This window comes from Kryptolebias marmoratus, linkage group LG10 (genome assembly GCF_001649575.2).
Source record: "Kryptolebias marmoratus isolate JLee-2015 linkage group LG10, ASM164957v2, whole genome shotgun sequence".
Classification (NCBI taxonomy): Eukaryota; Metazoa; Chordata; class Actinopteri; order Cyprinodontiformes; family Rivulidae; genus Kryptolebias; species Kryptolebias marmoratus.
The window spans coordinates 1,962,062-1,984,415 of record NC_051439.1 but is presented as its reverse complement, the minus strand read 5'-3'; the positions used below and the strand labels follow the sequence as shown (position 1 = coordinate 1,984,415).

Here is a 22,354-nt window from a genome sequence, read left to right as displayed (position 1 = left end):
AATCATGTTTGAGTGTAAATGCAGTTTGCAGAAAATTCCCCGCTCAAAAGTTCTTGTCTCTTGCACTGATTTTTTCCTTTAACATTGTGAAGCTCTACTTAGAACCTTCTTAAGATCCAATAGTGCAAAATGAAAATTCTTGCAGTTTTTTGACTGGTCTTAAGATTTTGATCAGGAGTGTAGCTGGGGCTGTTTGGGAGTGACAATCACTCCAAACTTCCTGTAGAAAAGAAGTCTTCATACATTATTTTCTCCTGTGTAGCAGCTGCAAGAGGTTGAGTTTGCTGTAATATCTAAAAATGCTACCTGTTCAGGTTTATTAATGCCACATCAACAGTAATTTTGTTTTCATTTCTTTATTCCAGGCTTATGGAGGAGCTTATGACGTCATGAGCTCCAAGCATTTGAGAGGTGATGTGAACTACGCCTGGCCTACAGCGGAAGTTGCAGTCATGGGTGCCAAGGTATAAACACGCTTATCTTGACTGTCACTTTTTGCCTTTCCTTTAAATTACCTACAGTTGAAACCAGAAGTTTACATACACCATATAAAAAGACATGCATTTTTTCACACTGTCTGACGTGAAATAAGAATAAACTTTTCCTGTTTAAGTTCAATTAGGATTTTCAAAATTATTTCTATTTGCTAAATGCCAGAATATTGGGAGAGATAATGTTTTTAAAGCAATTTTTTATCACTTTCTTCAAAGTCAAAAGTTTAAATACACTTCATTAGTATTTGGTACCATTGCCATTGAACTGTATGATTTGGGTCAAACATTTTGGATATCCTTCCACAAGCTTTTCACAAGAGTTGGCAGGATTTTTGGCCCATTCCTCCTGACAGAACTGATGTAACTCACTGATTTCACATCATTGTGAAAAAAATGCATGTGTTCTTTTATATAGTGCATGTAAACTTCTGGTTTCAACTGTATCTGCACTCACTGTGTCTGTGTTCACAGGGTGCTGTTCAGATCATCTTTAGAGGAAAAGAGAATCAGGCTAAGGCAGAGGCTGAATATGTGGAAAAGTTTGCCAACCCCTTCCCAGCTGCTGTCAGAGGTAAACAAAACACTTGTGCTATAATTCTTGCTCTAATCTTTAATTATGAGTTTAATCTGCGTCCTTCTTAACCACTTAGGTTTTGTTGATGACATAATCGAGCCGGCCACAACTCGAAAAAAGATCTGCAGTGATCTGGAGATGTTGGCCAGCAAGAAGCAGGTCAATCCGTGGAAGAAGCATGCCAACATTCCTCTGTGAAACCAAACTGACCCAGCTTTACATTAACAGGAAGTTCCCAACTGTTCACCACTCCACTCAAAGCAACAAGTGAACATCCATCCTGGACTTGTCATCTTTTTACTTCCTGTATTCTTTTAAGTCATTTTTCAGATTTAAGTGATGTATTGTTGCCCCATGAGCAAAATCGAGGTTGATTTCTTTATCAAAGAACTTTTCAATTACATTCGGCAAAACAATCTTGTAGCCAAACGTATTTTAGATTGTCAGGTCAGCAGTGGCCATTTTGGCCATTGTTTATTTAGAAAATGTTCTTAACAAAAATATACACCTTTTTAAAAAACAAAATCATTTAAGTAAAAAAAAATAAACTGTATTGTAGTTTCTCGCCCTGTACAGTGTTTAGAAATGTTCAACTTTTTTTCAGTGCTTTCAAATGCACTTGGTATCTGAAACTGTGCCTTTTTGATCATCTGTAAAATAAACCATTAACTCAGTACAGTTTAACTTTTACAATATAATATTTTGATCTAAAGATTTGATAACTGTCTTATTCCTAAAAAGACTTCCTGACCAGTGTGTTACATGTATTTACTGGGGCACTGTTAGGAGTTGCAATGAAAAAAAAAAATTCAAAAGTAGGTTAAATTTGGGGTTCAAGGTTTGTATGATAAATGTTGGCCTGACACTACAGCTTCAAACGGCGCCGAAGGCAAAAGGCCAGCAGTTTTGTGTCTGTGTTCTTTTGTCTATTAGTCATCTTGTTAAAACTTACAGCATCACTTGAGCTCGTGCATAATGTAATTAACCAGGCATGACCAAAACTGTTATAGCACATTCTTCTCAACATAAGGTGATCTCAGTTTAAAACTCTGGGATAAAAGTTGGTCAGGGTGATATGCATTTCCTTAAGGACTACTAGGTTTTTAAATAAATATATTTCTTGTTTAATCTGGCTAAACCTGAAAAGTTAAGTTGTTGCAGGTTGTGCACCAGCTGTTTAAAGTCAAAAAGATCAATATATTGATTACAAGTTTTATTTTATTTAAAAAATTTAAGTTCACAGAAAAAAAAAAAACAGGCTTTTAGAGTATCGTAGGGCAACAGATGTCAACTGCACTGCAGAAAAGATGCAATTGTTGGATATTTACAGGACTACCATGGAGCCAGTGAGTAAAGGTTGGAAATGATTGATTACCCTAAAAGAGGGTAAATAAAGATAGGGCTGAGAACATTCAAACACATCTGCCAGACAAAAGATCCATCACAGAGTTGGATATGAACAACAAATCTTTAACTTCTTGGATTTGTTAACACTGTTCACAGGTGCAAAAAATGTAAGCGACTTGCTAAATTAACAAACGGCACAGATATTCTGCACTAATACTTAAATGTGGAACAATTACAATCAGATCATACAACGCATAAAAGCTGGTATTCTTGTTTACCCTCTGATATGACTAACAGGTGAGGGGGAGGGATGGAATATACTTTAAGTATGTAGGCCACAATTTGGCAACAAACATCATACATATTCAAGAAAAAAAAACTGTACAAACATCAGACAAAAACAAAACATTTGATTTAAAACTTTAGTACTAAAGCTACACAATTGAAAATATGTTTATCTTTTTTTTTTTTTTTTACTTCAAAAAGCCATTATTTGGAGTGTGTGAGCAGTAGGATATCCAGTTTCTCTCCATGTTCAGTCAAAGATGTGCCTTTATCAGGAAATAAAAATTAGTTACATCACTTCCTGCAGGTTGGCAGACAGCTGTTGATCTGTGCGTATGTGCCAGTACCATGATCATCATCACCAACACTTTACAAGCACATCACACACCACATACTAGAGAACAGAGAAAAGAGAGATCAGTGGGTGCTAACAGGAGCAGAGAACTGTTTCGAACGGACGTCCTCTCCATGATGGATTTAACTAGAAGTGCAACACCAAAAGAAGGTGGGGTTGGGGGGGGGGTCTGTACAGAGTGTCATGGTGCTCTGTTATGATGACCACGAACAGAGGCAAACAACCAGTCGTCGGTGTAACAGGAACTGTAAAACCTAAGCGCGCTCACGGCCGCGCTGAGTCACCATTAGATCCACAACTATAACGAGCTAAACCGACAGGCTGCAGAGGAAGAGGAAGAACAGGAACAGGATGAAGCTCTTGAATAATTCAGACCAGACTGTGGAACCTGCAGTCTGTGTGATCCAACATCAGCTGGAAGAGTTTCTTCAGTCAGTAGATCACGTCCTTCCATTGTATCACACAAAACAGACAATCTTTAACAGTTTGCTTCTTCTTTAGAGTTTGAATGACAGGTGATTTGGACTGGACATCCTAAACCCTCCTTCGTTTCTGTTTTTTCATGGTTTGGATGCAGATCACAGGAACTTAACTTCTTCCAGATCAGAACATGGGCATGCTGAATCCCTGGAACAACAAACAGGAGACACAAAGTCAAGAAAATCTTTAGAAGAATCAACGTTCTCTGAAACCTGAGGGAAAAGCAGGATACTTCACTGCACATTATAACCACAATCTCCCCCACACACAAAAAAATGGGACTTGTAAAATGTAAATAAAAGCAAAATGCAATAATTTTTTAAGCTTATAAACACATTGTTTATTCACAATGAAACATAGTAAACATATCAAATATTTAAACTAAGAAATTGTTTTTTGTCATTTTTTGTCAGCAACACATCGTAAAGCTGGAACAGGCAACAAAAGGCTTTACGAATAAGAAACAGCTCAAGAAGCATTTTGCAACTAATTAGGTTAGCTGGCAACAGGTCAGTAAAAGACTGGGTATAACAAGAGAAATGCAGGCTACATCTCATGAACGCTTCCACAAATCACTGTCAGTAAACACAGTTCACTGTGCTATCCACAAATGTTGGTTTAGGCTCCATCCTGCAAAGAAGAAACCACATATAAACACCATCCAGAAATGCTGGTGTCTTCTCTGGACCAAAGCTCATTTAAAATGAACTGAGGCTAAATGGAAAACTAAACTGTGGTCAGCTGAAACAAAATTTGAAATTCTTTTTGGAAACCACAGACGCCGTATTCTTTATACTAAAGAGGAGAGGGACCATCCGACCTATTATCAGCACACAGTTCAAAAGCCTGCCTCTCTGATGGTATGGGGGTGCATTAGTGTCTATTACATGGGCAGCTTACATATCTGGAAAGCTACCATAAATTAAGAAAAGTACAGGTTTTAGCACAACATGTGCTCCCATCCAGATGATATCTTTTTCAGGGTAGGTCTTGCATATTTCAGCAAGACATACTGCATCCATTACAACAGCAACACAACATTCCTCTCCAAAAACAACAGCAACTGGTCTCCTCATTCACACTGCATTTCTTTTTTTTTTTTTACATTTTCCACAGCGCTCCATCTTTTTAAGAAGAAAACCTGTCTTTCTGTGCTGCTAACTGATTCAAATGAAGGTATATATTTTACCAAGACATGCCTCAAGAACCTCTCATTAAGAAAAATATTGCTTTTTAAAAATAAAAAATGTTTTTAGAATCAAGGTTTAAAAGACAAAAAGCATTTTGGTACAAACCGACTCGTCTTCTATCATTGCTGCAGAGTCAAAGAAGTCTGGTCTTAACTCGGCTCGTTCACGTCTATTCCTTGATGGCGGCTGAAAAGATCAAAGTTTTAACAAAAGGAACTTATTTGACTTTACTTAAACTTTTCTAAATGCATCTTGCAAGTTGAGAATGATCACTGACCAGATCGATCACCATTGTATCTTCAAACTCCTCGTTCATGTCCTCTAGCTGCCCTCGCGATGACATCATCACGTCTTCAAAGATAGGCTCGGCGTCGTCCTCCATCAACCCACGCCTAAAATACAAATGCCACTTAAACAGGAACATTCTTTAGGTTTGATAACATTTCTGATGTTTTAGGCCTTACACAGTCTGCCGGACGCCTTGATTGCTCCGCGACTTGATGTAGTTCATGCTCGTTCGGTCCTTTCTGTTCACCTCCTCCATCTTCTGCTGGCCGAGCCACGACATCTGCATCTGAGGACTGGAGACCACAGAGTCTCAGATGAATCACAACAACTGATTCATTTATACCAGTCAGTTCAGTCATAGTGTGTAAAATAATGAGGATTATACTTGTGCACATAGTCGTTCTCTGATCCCGGCTCTGAATCTGGGTCAGGTATGTGTTCTGCTGGTCTGTTCTCTCTGAGGACCGTTGAGGTGAGCTGAGGAGTCCGGAGCGCCGCTGGTGTTTGGAGGGTGTCATTTCGCATCATCCACGAGCCCTCCACACTGCTCTCTTCTGAAAACACACGTGAAGTGATATACTGAGTTAGGAGCATTTCTTTTTCCTATAACCAGGGTTCCTATACACTTCTGATTTTAATATTCAAAACTTTTCCCAACTTAAATTTACAGGTTTCTGTCAATTCTCAGGCCATTTTTGATAAGTAAAGTTTTTTTCTTTTTTTTTTTTAAATTTAACAACACACTATACAGAAAAGATTCATTGCATGGAACATTTCTGGAAAAAAAATAAATGTTTTTGCCTGTTATTGTGACAAATTTGTAGTCTCAATCCAACACTTCAAGCCTTTCTGAAAACAACACAAGGTTAATATTGTGGAACTGTGTCAATCCAGGTTTTTAAGGGCAAACAGATGATTTTTTTTCAAGCAAGCAAACAAACAAACAAATAATTCTATCCAAGACTTGTCTAAATTATCTGCTGCAAGTCTTTGTTCACAGAAATATGTTTAAAGAGGACCTATTATGCTTCTCCACATCGAGAGGAGCCAGTTGAGGTGGCTCGGGCACCTCAGATATTGAGATTTCACCTGATCAGTTCTGCCTGTTTTGAACTCAATTCAGAATGAGCGATTTTAGGGCTACGTCACTTTTATGCAAATAAGCTGCTGTTGGCCACGCCCTCCCAGCTCAGTGTCCTGTCTCAAAACATAAAATCTATCTGAAGGATTAAACGCTGCGGATCTGACGCACATCCATCCATCCATCCATCCATCCATCCATCCATCCATCCATCCATCCATCCATCCATCCATCCATCCATCCATCTTCCGCTTATCCAGGGTTGGGTCACAAGGGTAGCAGCCTAAGCAGGGAGACCCAGACTTCCCCTTCTGGATGACTGAGCTTCTCACCCTATCTCTAAGGGAGAGCCCAGACACCCTGTGGAGAAAACTCATTTCAGCCTCTTGTATCCACAATCTCGTTCTTTCGGTCACTACCCAAAGTTTGTGACCATAGATGAGGGTAGAAACATAGATCGACCGCTAAATCAAGAGCTTTGCCTTTTGACTCAGCTCTCTTTTCACCATGACAGATCAGTACAGCGCCCGCATCACTGCAGATACAGCACCAATCCGCCTATTGATCTCCCGCTCCATTTTTCCCTTTTTCCCTTTTTTACTTAAACTCAAGACATCTTCCCCGACCCGGACAAGGCACTCTACCCTTTTCTGGCTCAAGACCATGGCCTCGAATTTGGAGACACTGATCCTTATCCCGGCCGTTTCACACTCGGCTGCGAACCGCTCCAGTGAGAGCTGTAGATCACGGCCTGATGAAGCCAATAGAACCACAGTAAAGGCCACCAAAACGGATCCCCTCAACACCTTGGCTGCGCCTAGAAATTCTGTCCATAAATGTTATGAACAGAATCGGTGACAAAGGGCAACATTGGCAGAGTCCAACTCTTACCGGAAACAAGCCCGACTTATTGCCGGCAATGCGGACCAAGCTCTGACACTGGTCATACAGGGCAAGGTTTCCTCCAGAAAAGAGGCTAAGCCTGGTGGTAAGTGGCTGTTCGCCAGCCAATTGCCGGCCGACTGTGATTTAGTTAAAAAAAAAAAAAGATTAAAGTTTACATGAAAGTTGAAAATATGGCTATTTATTATGTGATATTGTAAGATATTTGTGTCAAATATTTACCCAACTATAGTTTTACAAAAAGGCACTTTTGAAATACTTTTTTAAACAAAAATACAATTAAATACTAATTGATTGCACGTAATTTGAATCCTAATTTAAGTCACATTTACAAATAAATTAAAGTAACATAAATGAAAAAGTGTAAATAAAGCACCAACACTCGTCTAACTTCAAGGCCAATGAATAACAACAGAGAACTCTGATGGAAACCCTGATAGGGACCTAACAGCCCGTATCAAAGGGTCTGGTACCCCATACTCACAGAGTACCCCCCACAAGGTTCCCCGAGGGACACGGTCGAACGCCTTCTCCAAGTCCACAAAACACATGTAGACTGGTTGGGCGAACTCCCATGCACCCTCTAGGACCCTGCTGAGGGTATAGAGCTGGTCCAGTGTTCCACGACCAGGACGAAAACACACTACTCTTCCTGAATCCAAGGATCGATTATCCGATGGACCTTCCTCTCCAGAACCCCTGAATAGACCTTACCAGGGAGGCTTGACAGTGTGATCCGTCTGTAGTTGGAACACACCCTCTGGTCCCCCTTTTTAAATAAGGAGACCACCACCCCGGTCTGCCAATCCAGGGGAACCGCCCCCGATATCCACACAATATTGCAGAGTCACATTAGCCAACACAACCCCACAATATCCAGAGCCTTAAGGAAGTCCGGGCAAATCTCATCCACCCCCGGGGCCTTGCCACCGAGGACCTTTTTAACCACCTAAGTGACCTCAAAAGGAGGTCTTCGAGGTATTCCGCCCACCGAGCCACAACGTCCCGAGTCAAGGTCGAAGGACAGCATCCCCACTATAAACAGTGTTGATGCTGTACTGCTTTCCCCTCCTGAGATGCCATATGGTGGACCAGAATCGCCTCGAAGCCATGCGGAAGTCTTTCTCCATGGCCTCTCCAAACTCCTCCCATGCTGCTTGGACTGCCGGTACTTGTCAGCTGCTTCTGGGGTCCCACAGGCCAAAAAGGCCTGATAGGACTCCTCCTTCAGCCTGACAGCATCCCTCACCGCTGGTGGACACCGGCGGTGAGGGATGCTGTCAGGCTGAAGGAGGAGTCCTATTTGAGAGTTGCCGCCGCGACAGGCACCAACTACCTTGCGACCACAGCTCCAATAAGCCGCCTCAACAATGGAGGCACGGAACATGGCCCACTCGGACTCATTGTCCCCTGCCTCCCCCGGAACATGTTCAAAGTTCTCCCGTAGGTGAGAGTTAAAGCTCCAGCAGACCCTCACAATACGTTTGGGCCTGCCAGGTCTGACCGGCATCCTCCCCCACCATGGGAGCCAACTCACCACCAGGTAGTGGTCAGTTGACAGCTCTGCCCCTCTCGAGTGTCCAAGACATGTAGCCGCAGATCAGATGAAACGACAACAAAGTATAGATCATTTTAACTGCAACCTAGGGTGTTCTGGTGCCAAGAGCACATATGGACACCATTATGTTTGAACATTGTGTTCGTTATGGACAATCCATGACAGGCACAGAAGTCCAATAACAAAACACCACTCGGGTTCAGATCAGGGGGGCCGTTTCTCCCCACCACACCTCTCTAGGTCTCACTGTCATTGCCCACATGATCGTTGAAGTCCCACAGCAGAACAAGGGAGTCCCCAGGAGGGGCACTCTCCAGTACTCCCTCCAAGGACTCGAAAAAGGGTGGGTAATCTGAACTGCTGTTTAGCGCATAAACGCAAACAACAGTCGGGACCCGTCCCCCCACACGTAGTCGGAGGGAGGCTACCCTCTCGTTCACCGGGGTAAACTTACAGGCACCAAGATGGGGGGCAATAAGTATGCCTAATCCTGCTCTGCGCCTCTCACCGGGGGCAACTCCAGAATGAAAGACGTGTCCAACCCCTCTCAAGGGGACTGGTTCCAGAGCCAGAGCCGTGCGTTGAGGTGAGCTCGACTATTTCTAGCCAGAACCTCTCAACCCCACACACCAGCTCAGGCTCCTTCCCCACCAGAGAGGTGACATTCCATGCCCCAAGAGCCAGCTTCTGTAGCCGAGGATCAGACCGCCAAGGTCCCCGCCTTCGGCCACTACCCATCCCACATTGCACCCGACCCTTTTGGCCCCTCCCATCCATAGGAAGGGGGACCTACGTCTCTTTGGGCTGTGCCCGGCCGGGCTCTATGAGCAAAAGCCCGGCCATCAAGCGCTCGCCAACGTGCCCCACCTCCAGACCTGGCTTCAGAGTGGGACCCCGGTGACCTGTGTCCGAGCGAGGGAATTGTAACTCGTCATAAGGGGTCTCGTAGCTGCACCATGTTTGATCCCTCACCTAGGACCTGTCCACCTTGGGTGACCCTACTAGGGGCATGAAGCCCCTGACAGCATAGCTCCTAGGATCACTGGGACACTCAAACCTCTCCACCACGGTAAGGTGGCAGCCCAGGGAGGAGTGATGCACATTTATATTGTCATTAATTCACAAAAAAAGAAAAAAAAAATCTGAATAAAATAAGGCCAGGATCAGCCCGGCCAGAAGCAGCAGCGTCAGTTTAGTCAGACGCCTCCTCCTCCTCCTTCTCCTCCTCCAAACCCGAAAAGTGTCCGAACTGTCACCTGGTAAAGATCAGTTTTATTATTTTTTTTCACCAACTTTTCTTTTCTTTTAATACTATAGTTCTAATGTTAGTTTAGATAAACCTGCCATGACTTTAACAGAGACGTGTTTCTGGGACAGGTGAGCTGTTCAAACTACAACTTTCTTTGGTAATATCACAGGGACATTGCCATCAAAAATAAAATGAAGCCATGCAGCTCTGTTCTCCGTGACTGGGAGAACATGCACATGTTCTATATTGCAGCAGACAATAAAGATTTTTCCTTTTCCAGCAGACATTGTTTAGCGGTAAAACCAGCAGAAAAAATGTGACCATCTTCCTGTAATGAAATGGGTGGAACGCCACTTGGGTTGCTAGGTAACGGGGATTGTGACTGTGATTGTGTTTGTTTGATCCCATAAACGAGTCAGAATAGCCCCCTGGAAAAAATATTGCCCAACTGTGATATAGCATAGGTATAAGCTTAGCCGTGTTCACATGTTTCAAAATATCTACTAAAACTATGACTACTATGTACATCTTTTATAACAAACAAAATAACTCACCTTTTGAGCCTTTTTTTTGTTTGAGAAAATTGAATAGAGAATAAAGTCTGAAAATAAAAATGGTTGTCTATACTTGGAAAATGCTAAAACCAATTTCCATACTTTTCCATGACATTGTTCGAACACGTGTTTAACAGCCGGAAACAGCCAAACATAACAAATGGAGTAAAACTTATCTGCTCACCCTCAATGCGTTTCTTGTGCAGCGGCGGTCGGCCTTTCTTGCTGCGGACTGAGCCGGTCTTGCTGGAGCCTGACGTGATGGACATGTGGTCCTCGTCTCCACCTGTCAGTAGGCTGTTCCTGTAGGAGATCAGTGGCAACCAAACATCTTCCCGACGCTCTGACATCGACTCTGACATGAATTTTTCCAGGTAAGAGTGACTGTGGAGATGCAGAGAATTGTACAACAAGTGATGCACTTTTGGTTTTCCATCAAAGAGAAACATTAAAGTTAGGGAGAACTTACACTGTCTTCTTGTCTTGACGAATTAGTTTGGAGGAGAATTCACTCAGGACTTCCAGGAAGGCCAAGTTGATAGGAGGAAACTCTGGTCCTCGAGGATTCTGATATTTAAAGGCAAACTCTATCCCATCTCTGACAGGACAGAAAAAGAAAAAAGACAAAAACTAAACATGGAGCTTGATAAAACTGGTTTTAAAGTTCTCTTCATCTGTCTGATCAGTACAGTTTAAAGAGCTAAAAGCACTTGGATCTTACTTGTGCAGTGTTGCAACAGCTTCTCTGGTCTTGATCTGATCGAGGCCAAAGGTGAGGGCGAAGCGGCGGGCCAGCTCCTTGATGCCGCTCACGTGAGACGATGTTCGGTCCAGGTTGGGACCCTGATCTTGAAGCAGCTCATTGAACAGCTGTGAAACACACACACAAGCATCAATGTATTTGTAACATGCTGTAAAAAACAGAATGGTGTGTGTGGCACTGTCGTCCACTTACCTGCTGCAGACTGAGGATGAGTGTCTTGGCACAGAGAATCTTATCTGTCTGTCTGGTTTTACTAAGAGTTTCCTTAATGATGTCGCCGTAATCATTGTAGTACTAAAAACAAATAAAGTGAAAATTGAAACTATTTACTGCAATAAATTCTCAGATTATCATCAAAACCATTAATTTATGTGAATAAACTTGTATTACCTCCTCTGTCTTTAAAATTAAAATTAATACATATATATGTAGTTGTAACATTTTAATTAAATACTTTTTATAAAAACGTAATGTCAAAAGCAAACTAAGGCTCTGTTTACATGGGAACGATCTCTGTATTCAGTGTTTTTTTGTTTATTGTGGTAAAGAAAACATGTACATGGAGATATCTATCTGTGTTCATTGAATCTGTTGTAGTTTCCATACCAGGCAGGGTTGCCAGATAGGAAATGAAGAACATACTGTTGCTTCAAAATTTATATACTTTGACCCAAAATAACATATGCTGGACGAGGTGCGCCTTCTTAGAGGGGGGACGTTGTAAGATTAATTGTGTTGTTATTGGCGGACATGTGCACAGAAAGGGAGAGGGACTTGACCCTAAAACTGTCTTATAAAAACGGTAATTACCGTATATCTGTCAACACTGATGCCAAGCTTTCAACGAGACGCACATGCAGTTTCCAGCATGTAAACAGTTACAACCCAAATCGTGAATACACAAACTGACAAGTTGCTACTAAATGTTGAAAAGGGTGAGTAACACAAACAGCCTTTTGCTATCTGGTATTATTACTGTTGTTGTTCTACTCATGAATGCGCAGAACAGTTATTGACTGTGTCTTTGTGTGTCTGTGGTGCGCATGTGATTTCACACCACTGCGAAGGGTTCCACAAGAATCTCCACTCTGAAACCAGGGTTCAGAAAGCTTCAGTTTCAAAGAAAACACGTGGTGTTGTCATGTACACGAACAGCTGAACAGCAGCAAAAAAAAAATTGACTACTTCACTCAAAAACAGTGTCATGTAGACACTACAGACCTTCATGTAGTGTTTAAAGATGTCAGCAGCAGCAGGCATGTCTACAATGTCATAGATGATGAGTTTGCAGAAAGCTGCAAGCAGATTTCTTCTCTTGTGGAGAGCCTCAATCTTGTTGGCTTCGTCCTCCTCATCTCCCTCTGTACATGGACGGGAAGGAATGGAGAAATATTATGAGGAGAGGAGGATTATTTCACTCATCTACTAGATCAGAGGTCCCCAACCTCTGGGCCGCAAACAGGTACCAATCCGTGGGTCATTTGGTACCGGGCCGCAGAGAAAATATAATTAACTTACAGTATTTCCGTTTTTTTATTTTCGGAGTCTGAACGGCATTTTTTTTGAAAAACTGACTGCATTCTCTCCACTATATCAGTCTATGACTCCCTCTTGGTAGGTGTCAAAACACTTATCTTGGTCAGTGATATGTTACTGCTAAAACAAACCCAGAAGCTAGCAAAATTAGTAAAAAACAAAAGTCTCTGGAGCCCTAGATGGGACCGTCTTGTTACTGAGAAACAGGCACAGAGCTCCCACTGATTCAGCGTTACGGTGAGTTGTATTCTTTGTGCACTTTTTTATTTGTGGTGTATCTTATTTTAAAGGGCATGTTTAAACATCGCCATATTGACCAGAGAACATTAGGGGGAGGAGAGGGTGTTATTCATGTTGATAACACAGTACCAACAAAGCTAACAAAGCTGCGAGTACACGTTGGGTTTACGTTTATTATGTTTTAAAAAAATACCCCCATTTTCATGCCGGTCGTATCATTGTTTTGTTGTTGTATTTATCCGCCACACCTTTAAAGGCTGGTCCATGAAAATACTGTCTAATAAGGAACCGGTCCGTGGAGCTAAAAAGGTTGGGGACCACTATACTAGATGACAATTAAAAGTGTAGCATTCCTTGAAGGAATGTAACAGTTTTTCTCACCCATGCTCTGGTTTTCATCATCCTGGTCGATAAAGACATGATCCAGGACAAAGTTTAACAGCTCGTTCTGCAGCGTGCCATCTGGGTTGAAGATGAGGGGCTGCAGACCCTCTCTGCCCCCAGAGATCAGCTGGTGACTGAAGATCATCAGCAGGTCGCAGAGAAGCATGAACGCCTGAGTAAGAGGCAGCAAACAAAAACTAAAAGCTGATTCAACAAGCTATTTTTCTGTCACTCTACAACCACTTTACTGTGTACAGCTCTTTTCTTTCACCTGTTCTTTAACTGGTGTGTTGACGTTGGACAGGCACTGCTGACACACAGCCAGGAAAGACTTGACCACTCTCCTGAGAGCTACGAGGTCATCCTGCACAAACACAACACATCAATACATCATTATTAAAGTGTCCCAAACACAGAGATTGGGACACTTAACAGTGATCAATACTACACCAACAGCACCATAATAACCAGAATTTCTGTACTGGCTAACTCTGGAGAGATAAGTTGCACTGAAGCACAGATGTGTAATCTTTAACCTTCTGGGCTCCATGGTGAAATTGGTCATTTTTGGACTGCTTTTGATTTTACATTCATATTTCACCTTAAAAACGGTTTAACTTGACATGTTTGGTGTCATTCTTTGGGTAGGAAAGTTATTAATTTATATTTTTTTTACTGTGAAAACCACAAATAGTTTTAACGGACCATTTTTATAACTTGGAATGCAAATCTAAACAGTAAAAATTTAATAAACATAAGTACAAATTTAACATGCAACAAAGTTGCACACTATTTACATTAAAATACAGGCACTGTTCCAAGCATTTATTTCTACAAAACAATGAGGTGTCACAATAAAATGCCACCATTCATTTGTGCCACTCAAAAAAACAGATCCTGACTCCAGAGGGTGAACTGAGGCTCTAACCAAAAATAAACCACACATCTGAGTGTGCTCTTTTAAACTGCTTTTAAAGGTATGAGCTGTGCACCTTGCTGGGAACTCCTTCAGTGATCTTGACCAGCTGCCAGAGGATGGAGTAGTGGGAGCACTGCAGGGCCTGGACAGCAATCTGCTCCGGCATGGAGCCCTGCTCAATCCCTGCCTTCAGCAGCCGGTAACAATTCCCAAACAAATCCCACCGCGTCAAGTCATGGGCACTGAAACCAAAACAAGATTAACAAATAAAGTACCCTTTGATGGCAAAAATGTCAAGATTTGATCTTTACTGCTCAGCAAATTGACTTTGAAACATAGATTTTTTTTTAGTTTTAAAAGGTTTTTAAAAAAAATATTTATACTAAAATAAGTTAATTTTTAAATACAAATTAAAAGAGCAACACTTACTTATGGAAGGCTGTGAGTCGCTTGAGGGTAGACAGTACATTGTAGATGTCATCATCATCAGCTTCCTCACCCTGCGTGACCAAAAAAAAAAAAAGGCAGTAAACCTGACAGTCACACATGCTAATTTAAATAAATAAATAAATACAAAACTCAGACAAAACAACAATATGTACAAGTTGTTGTTTTACTTTTGGCTGCTCTCCTCAGTGGGGGTCGCCACAGCGAGCAATCTCATGCAAGAAATTTAGCATTTTTTTAAAGCTGAATGCCCTTTCTGGTGCAATCTGAGTTTCAGCGCACAGCTTCAAGATTACGGGACCGTGGTAATGACCACGGGACTGCAGTCCCCTATCAATATGTGTAGGTACTTGTTAAAAGTTGATCAATTCAAGAAACTTGTCAAAATGTAACATTTTCTGATTATTTTGGTGTTTCTGGAGTTTGTCACAACTAAAGTTTTGTTGTTCTGGCTACAAACTGTATTTTTGTTGAGTGTCCATGGTGTACATCTTTTACATCTAAAATAAATAATGTCAGCACTTTATAGAAGAATAGTTTAAATATTTTTTAGGATGTATTTGACCAATAAAAGTCCCTGGAAACACACTGATTGTATTTTCTATCTTAGCACACCGTCTCTCAGTATAAAGTCCAGAAATAAAGTCATTAAGTTGTTTGGCATTAACTTCTGTCAGACTTCACTTCCTCTTGTCCCTGTCATACCTCTTGCAGCAGCTCTTCCACAGAGTGTGCAAATCGATCTGTCATCTCGTCAATGAGCTGTGAGCGGGCGATGTCTACGCGGTTCATGATGGTGTACTCTTCAGAGCAGAGGATGCTGTAGGTTTTACTGCAGGCCTCCAAGACGTCTGTCTCTATGTGTTTCTCCACCACGAGCCGGATCTGCTTCAGTAAGGCATCCAAGTGCTTCTCCATGCGCCCGGCACTGTACACATCCAGGTCGAAGTACTGCGGGATCTGCAGCAGATTGGCAACCTTTTCTGCGTCAGCCTGGTACTGCGAGGAAAAGACACAGAGGGGTGAGTCCTAATGATATTTAAGGACAAAGAACAAAGTTATAAATAGGGAGGACATATTATTTACTTGGTGCTTTGTTTCTCAATTGGTAGAACAGCCAATTAAAATGCACATCCTTAACCACAGTGAGAAATGATCAATCTTTTAACAAACACATCAGTTTTCCAGACAAGTCATTTGTCTCAGGCCTCTCTCTGTGCAGGCTGGAGCTCAAAATCAAAATGCTTACCTTGGACAACAACATGGGGAGAGCCATGATGAAGTGCTCGGTCAGTTTATTCTTATCATCTATCTGAGTCTTTCTCTCCTTTGCTGTTAGGACCTGAACAAACCAAAACAAAACTTACAGCTACACAAGAAATGTCAAGAAATTCTCAAATTATGAGATAGGCTTGGGAGATAAAATTTTCCTCATCGGATATCATTGGTCCAACAACTGATGATTGGCGAGATATTTCCACAGGTATGTTTAAGCCATTTTTTGGGGGCGAAGGGGCGAATCAGTTAATCCTTCTATGTGAAACTATGGAAGCCAATTGTTTGTGGCCCATAAAAAATACCAAGTAGTTTAGGATTACTTTATTTGAAACCATGGAGTTATTTAAAACCCTTGACTAATAAATTTACCAGATCTGTGCAACTAGCTCTGGGCTAATTTAGGCACTCTAGGCAGCTTTGTCACGCTGAGAATAAAAATGTGGTCAGCTTCTAACATGATGCCTTTACTATCAGAGCAAACAATATTTTTAAAAGTTGAAACCTGCTGGACAGTGTATTGAAACAACTTATTTTTCTGATGAGGTGCAGTGCTTCATTGTTTTGGCTTAATCTCTCCACCTGCAGTGCCTCATGACGCACTGCTACAAAATCAGACGTGAACTTCCCAGTGTGCAAGAAAAACAGCCACAAGCAGCTTTCACTGATAATAATATAAATAAAACAATTATAGTGGTTTAATTTATTAAGAAATCTGTGTTTAACAGCTGATAGTTGATTCTGAAACAGCCGCCATGCACACATCCCAAACCTGATTCACCAGCTGATTTGTGGATGAAAAAGATCTCTACGATGCAGGTTCATTTTGTCTGTCATAAAAATTGTAGGTTATTTTATAACTTTTGATTGTTGTCTGTTATTTGTCTTGAAGTTTAGGCTATACGCTGACAAAAAGCACTTGTGTCACATTCTACCGAAAGGAGATGTAATGAGCACAGGCAGCAGAGCACGAAAAGTGAAAGTATAGATTTTTTGCCATAATTGAAATTTGTGAAAAAAAAGCATCCCCAGACACACCATCTAGCAATCCAACTGAAATAACATGTAATTTCTAATCTACCTTTAAATTGAAGTTTTCTAACAAGTATGTCTTCAGAAATAAGTCTTTTAATTCTAATCCCATTAGCTTCCTTTGAAATTGACAAGTTTTGACAAATTTTTTCTGCTGGCAGCTGAAGCGCTGAGAAAATCCTTAAAAGAATGCATGACATCATTGTAAAGCTTGGGGATTTCTTTTTTGAAATATGGGTGTTGAATTCCCAACAACATCCCTTCAGACCAATAAAATTTGTATTTTCAAACTGGTACTCTTGTTATAAAAACTGGCTTGTTGCTAGCTAGGTGATAAATCGCCAATAAACTATATATCATTTTGAAACTTTTGAGATGGACAAAAAATGTGAAAGAAATAACTCAAACTGAAAACATCCCTCACTATGACTCATTTAGCCGGAACAGGTCACAAATTACCCACAGAGTGGAGCAGAGTTATTTGTGATTTTCATTTTCTGCGCTTAATTTTTATTTCCTGGTTGATCTTAAAATGACACCAGATTACATAGTAATTACACAACTGCCTACATTATGACATACTTGTGAGTTTTCCTAAAACAAATATTTCTTGAAATAATTTCGAAATGTTTATCAGGGATCTTTATTTTTTATTATGATGAAATTAATTATCTCTGCCAAGGAAGTTTTGTTTTTTCAGTAGCGTTGATTTGTCTGTCCATTTATTAGCAAGATTACTTAAAAACCAGTGAAACGATTTTGACAAAATTTTCAAGAAATATTTTGATTCTCAAAACAAACAAGTGAATAAATTTTGATGGTGATCTGCTCAAAGGTGACTCCATGCACCAACTCTGCAACCGTCTATCTTAGGAATGTCAAACTGCGCAGCTGGACACCTCATGGGTCAAGCATAAACCCTATTGATTTCAAGGTCACAGGGTGTCCCCTTTGTTAAAATGTTGTCTATGCTTCAGCAGGTGATCCCTTTATTAAAACCTTGTTTAGGTTGGTTTTACATTTCACTTATTCTAAAATCTCACCATATAAATGGAAGTTGCAAATGAACTGCCACTGTAGTGACTGGACAGTGATGATGTATTTATCCAAATAAAATATGATTTTGGATCTGTGCTGTTAATCTACTGACCCTGAAGCTGCACAATATCCAACCATTTGAGCTGCATGTGAATAAGCAAGACTGTTTGGTTATTTTTACCTCCCCCAAGGAGGTTATGGTTTTGGTAGCGTAGGTTTGTTTGTCTATCCATCCATCTGTTAGCAAGGTTACTTAAAAACTAATCAACAGATTTTGATGAAATTTTCAAGAAATGTTGACGTTATCACAAAAAACTAGTGATTAAATTTTGGTGGTGATCTGGATCATACAAGAGTTCAATGGTGTCAGTGACCTCTATGGCTTTGGCAGAGGTTTGCGCTTTCCAAGTGTTTATAGTTTGTCACTGAAATTGTTATAAAAAAGAAAAAAACAAACCAAATCACTACATAGCAAAAGAAAAATAGCAGCTGCTGACAAGCAGGCGCAACCCAACCCTGATAGAAAAACAGAGGTGCTTGCTGGAGATAGATTGGTAGATTGCACATGATCATAGCATTTTTGAGTGTGTTAAGATTTAGATTTGAATTGCACATTTATTTACAGATCCAAAAATAAAAAACAAAAAAATAAACAGAAAATACTCTCCTTATAAGAAATATCCCACAGACTCCCACAGTGGTTTATAGTCAATATATTTCTCCAATTACCCAACACTAATGTGGGGAGATTTTAAAGTATATGTATCAGTTTTTTAATTTTGTCTTTATTCTACATTTATGAGCAAGCAGTTATAGCTAAAAGTAAACAGAAACAAAATATACTTTATGTGGATATATGTGAATGACAAAATACAAATGTAAAGAAAAAAACACTAAACCTTAAAAAGTCTGATCTGAAATCACAAAACTCAAACTTCAATTACCGTATTTTTCGGTCTATAAGGCACACCTGAAGGCCTTAAAATTTCTCAAAAATCGGCAGGGCGCTTTATAATCCAGGGAGCCTTATGTGTGCACTGAATTCCAAAATCTGTCCCTGACACAGGGACGTACGGTAATGTGTACAGCACCGGTACGTACACTGGCAGCGATAAACCAATCAGAGAACACTACGTAATACGTACAGTACGTATGCTGGCAGCGATAAACTATTATGTAAAATAATACAATTCAGAGCTTGCCATCATTCCGGGATGATTAAAAAAGAATTCCAACCGCTGGACGTTGGTATAAACAGGGCGTTCAAAGTTAAATTGTGAATGGCGTGGGAGCGATTGATGACCGACGGCGAACACACATTTATTAAGAAGGGGGCAGCGCCGGGTGAGTTACGCCATCATATGCGAATGGATTGTGGATGCCTGAGCTAAGGTATCTGCTTTAACTGTTGTCCGAGCTTTCGCGAAAGCCGGCATCATTACTGAACAGCCCCTTGGCAACGAGACAGACTCAGACAATGATGAGAGGGCACCTAACATGTTTGATGGCGAAATTGCCCAGCTGGTTAATTCAGACAGAAGATGAGGACTTTGATGGATTTGTGGAAGAAGAATGAAAAAAAATAATATGTAAAATAATTGTTACATAGTAGAATAAAGTTTAACCAAACTCACTGTTTTGCTTCTGTGACCTTTTTTTTTTTGTAGAACGTATGTTTTAGCATGCGCCTTATAATCAGGTGCACCTTATGTATGGGTTAAGTACAGAAATGGACGCCATAATTGAGACTGCGCCTTATAATTCGGTGTGCCTTACGGTGCAGAAAATACAGTAATTAAAAGCTCAGTGAGTCTTGTTAGTCTACCAAGTCAAAACAAGTATTAATAGAGTGACTTTGACCTTGAGTTTATAATGAATAAGGTGTTTCTACATAACCCACCCGTTTGCCAGTGCCTCTGCCAACAGGTGGGTGCGCCTCAGCAGCCTGTCGAATTGTGCACACCATCAGCTCAATCAGCGCACTCTCCTGCCTGTCTGATAACACTGCAGAGACAGACAGAAAGTCAGAACAAAAGAAATATTTATGGAGACAAAAAATATCAGCAAAGCTCAGAAACAGAGAGAAGGATCAAAGGAGAGAAAGTTTCAAGAATCAAGATTTTATTACATCAGCTCTCTTCCTGCTGTTTTTCAGCTGTGATTTAAAGAAGCCTGGAGGGATTTCACAGACTTTCAGAGTCAAATAACAGTAGAGAGTGAAATAGTTGGCCTTACTCTCTTCTCCCTGAACGGGTTCCTCCAGCAGAAGTTCAGTCATACACTCCCAGTCCTTTAGTAGTTCTTGAGAACTTTCCCACAATGAGTCCACCAGGTAAGCTGCATGCTCATGGAGCTAAAACACAATTAAAGAGACCTGATACAGGCAGCCGAATGACATTACTTTAATCAGCCTGATACAGCTGCAAACATTATATACCAGCACAGCCAGAAGAAACACAGACTGAAAGTAGACAGGAAAACATCAAAGCAACCAATCATGAGTTGTTTACTAATGTAATGTGGAAGAATATGGATGTATTTGTGTGTTTAATGCCTAAAATTTACAGTCAGAGCGAAAGATGTGCACTCATTGTTACCTCGCTCTCCAGAAAGAAGAGCACCAGCATTCGGATAAGGTTTCCGTTGGGACTGCTCCTCCCTCTGCGTTTAGCCAGGGCCTCTTCTGCCTGGGGGTCATGCCGACTGAACAATCTGAGAAATGAAGAGTTGCAGGAGGGGAAAGAAATCAAGGAGGACAGAACTTTAGACAACAATGCAGTAAAAACAGAATTTCATGACACAGCTACAGTCCTGCTCACCATTATTGGCACCCCTTCATGATTTGCATAGCTGAGTGAATATCTTCATGATCATTCATTGATTAATTCATGTCAAATGTGTGGAGGCAGTCCATCACAAGTGATCTTTATGTGTGATTTCCAACAGGTGAGCCAAAATGGGTTTTCATATTGATTTGCAGCAAAGGGTGCCAATACCATTGGCATGGTAAAAATGTTTTTCTTTGTTTTCCTCATAATGTTTATCTTTTTAAATGTTTTTGATCATTTGCTGTTTTGCATCAAGCACAAGCTATCAGCAATAAAATGTTGTTTCACTTGATGAATTTCCTTCAGTAAATATTCCATTATATGTACTTAAACTTCATGGGTGCCAATAATGGTGAGCAGGACTGTATATTACTTCACACAATTGTAACAAGCTTAGAGGAAAATTTATAACAACTGGACTCACTTCCTGTGAAGAAACTCTCCAGCAGCAACAGCCACCGGCCGGTGAGCAGAATAAACCAGGTGGTACACGTTCTCACAATCTTCATTTGACAAAGCATCTTCACTACCTCTGCACAAGGCAATCACAATGGGTTTTACTCAGGTCAAAATTAACATTGGTTGCTTCAAATTTAAAACAGGAGTGTATGTAAAATATCCCCAAACCATACCAAGCTTTAATGAACTAAATATAAAATCTCATGCATGCAGAGAAGAACACAGATACTTACTGCAGAATGAGTGTAACCAGCCTGATGGCCTCTACAGCCACATCATACTCCTTATCCAGTGTCATTGATACAATCCGATCCTACAAACACAGTCAAAGAATCAAACTAAATAAGCAACTGCAAAAAGTAGAATAAACATACAGATGTTAGACAAAAAAATGCTTCTTGCTGTATTACCTTGAAGCGGTTAGTGAAAAGCTCTAGCTTGGGGAACAGTTCTCTGTTTGTGTACAGGTTCTGCAGAGCCTTCAGACATTTCAGACGCACTTCTCCTTGCTGAAAAACAAGAGGCAGTTGAAGCTAAATGTAGTATCTTACTGGGCTGTGACTCCTGGAATTGGTGACTCAAAATGTTAAGAAAATATTTGAAGTTTCACTTGTAGTCTCTGAATTCTGAGTGCTTGCGATCAGCAAGCCATGCAGACATGTTTTCTGAGGTAAGTTTTTGAAAATCACAAGCTATTTTTGTGTGCACGGCTCACAAAACTGTATTCTAGCTCAATACACAATATAACCTACTTTGGCCTGCTTTGTACCCACCTTCGAAGTCGCCCCCACATTTATGATTTAATCTACTGGAGCATATGTTAGAAATGAAGATAGGCAGCTTTGGACCATTTTTTAAAAATAATTATTTATTACTGGCATGATTTATAGACTTAGACTTTTAGGGCTGTAGCCTCAGGTATTTTACAGGTGCTGGTCATAAAATTAGAATATCATGAAAAAGTAGATTGATTTCAGTAATTCCATTTAAAAAGTGAAACTTGTATATTATATTCATACATTACATACAAACTCATATATTTCAAATGTTTATTTCGTTTAATTTTGATGATTAC

The 22,354-nt window shown here is 40.6% G+C and overlaps 2 protein-coding genes across 3 annotated transcripts in view; one reads left to right on the top strand and one right to left on the bottom strand.

Moving 5' to 3' along the window:
- Positions 1 to 1,742, top strand: part of pccb (propionyl-CoA carboxylase subunit beta) — a 25,832-nt gene extending 24,090 nt beyond the window's left edge. Inside the window, exons 13-15 of the mRNA XM_017436427.3 lie at positions 366 to 464; positions 966 to 1,065; positions 1,145 to 1,742. Coding sequence (XP_017291916.1) covers positions 366 to 464; positions 966 to 1,065; positions 1,145 to 1,266 — 321 coding nt within the window. The 3' untranslated portion in view covers positions 1,267 to 1,742. The remainder of the gene's footprint in view (positions 1 to 365; positions 465 to 965; positions 1,066 to 1,144) is intronic.
- Positions 1,743 to 2,819: 1,077 nt separating this feature from the next.
- The window catches only part of stag1a (stromal antigen 1a), a 67,555-nt gene continuing 48,020 nt past the window's right edge, over positions 2,820 to 22,354 (bottom strand). Inside the window, exons 10-31 of one of the 2 annotated variants that reach the window (XM_037977681.1) lie at positions 21,690 to 21,788; positions 21,513 to 21,592; positions 21,245 to 21,352; positions 20,590 to 20,704; positions 20,228 to 20,345; positions 19,893 to 19,996; positions 15,897 to 15,989; positions 15,353 to 15,646; positions 14,630 to 14,700; positions 14,274 to 14,442; positions 13,553 to 13,645; positions 13,279 to 13,453; positions 12,343 to 12,482; positions 11,314 to 11,415; positions 11,080 to 11,228; positions 10,828 to 10,956; positions 10,543 to 10,742; positions 5,399 to 5,567; positions 5,190 to 5,306; positions 5,003 to 5,117; positions 4,831 to 4,911; positions 2,820 to 3,682 (exon numbers count right to left, since the gene is read on the bottom strand). In XM_037977681.1, coding sequence (XP_037833609.1) covers positions 3,659 to 3,682; positions 4,831 to 4,911; positions 5,003 to 5,117; positions 5,190 to 5,306; positions 5,399 to 5,567; positions 10,543 to 10,742; positions 10,828 to 10,956; positions 11,080 to 11,228; positions 11,314 to 11,415; positions 12,343 to 12,482; positions 13,279 to 13,453; positions 13,553 to 13,645; positions 14,274 to 14,442; positions 14,630 to 14,700; positions 15,353 to 15,646; positions 15,897 to 15,989; positions 19,893 to 19,996; positions 20,228 to 20,345; positions 20,590 to 20,704; positions 21,245 to 21,352; positions 21,513 to 21,592; positions 21,690 to 21,788 — 2,745 coding nt within the window. In that variant the 3' untranslated portion in view covers positions 2,820 to 3,658. The remainder of the gene's footprint in view (positions 3,683 to 4,830; positions 4,912 to 5,002; positions 5,118 to 5,189; positions 5,307 to 5,398; positions 5,568 to 10,542; positions 10,743 to 10,827; positions 10,957 to 11,079; positions 11,229 to 11,313; positions 11,416 to 12,342; positions 12,483 to 13,278; positions 13,454 to 13,552; positions 13,646 to 14,273; positions 14,443 to 14,629; positions 14,701 to 15,352; positions 15,647 to 15,896; positions 15,990 to 19,892; positions 19,997 to 20,227; positions 20,346 to 20,589; positions 20,705 to 21,244; positions 21,353 to 21,512; positions 21,593 to 21,689; positions 21,789 to 22,354) is intronic. The other variant, XM_017436425.3, reaches the window with a different exon arrangement.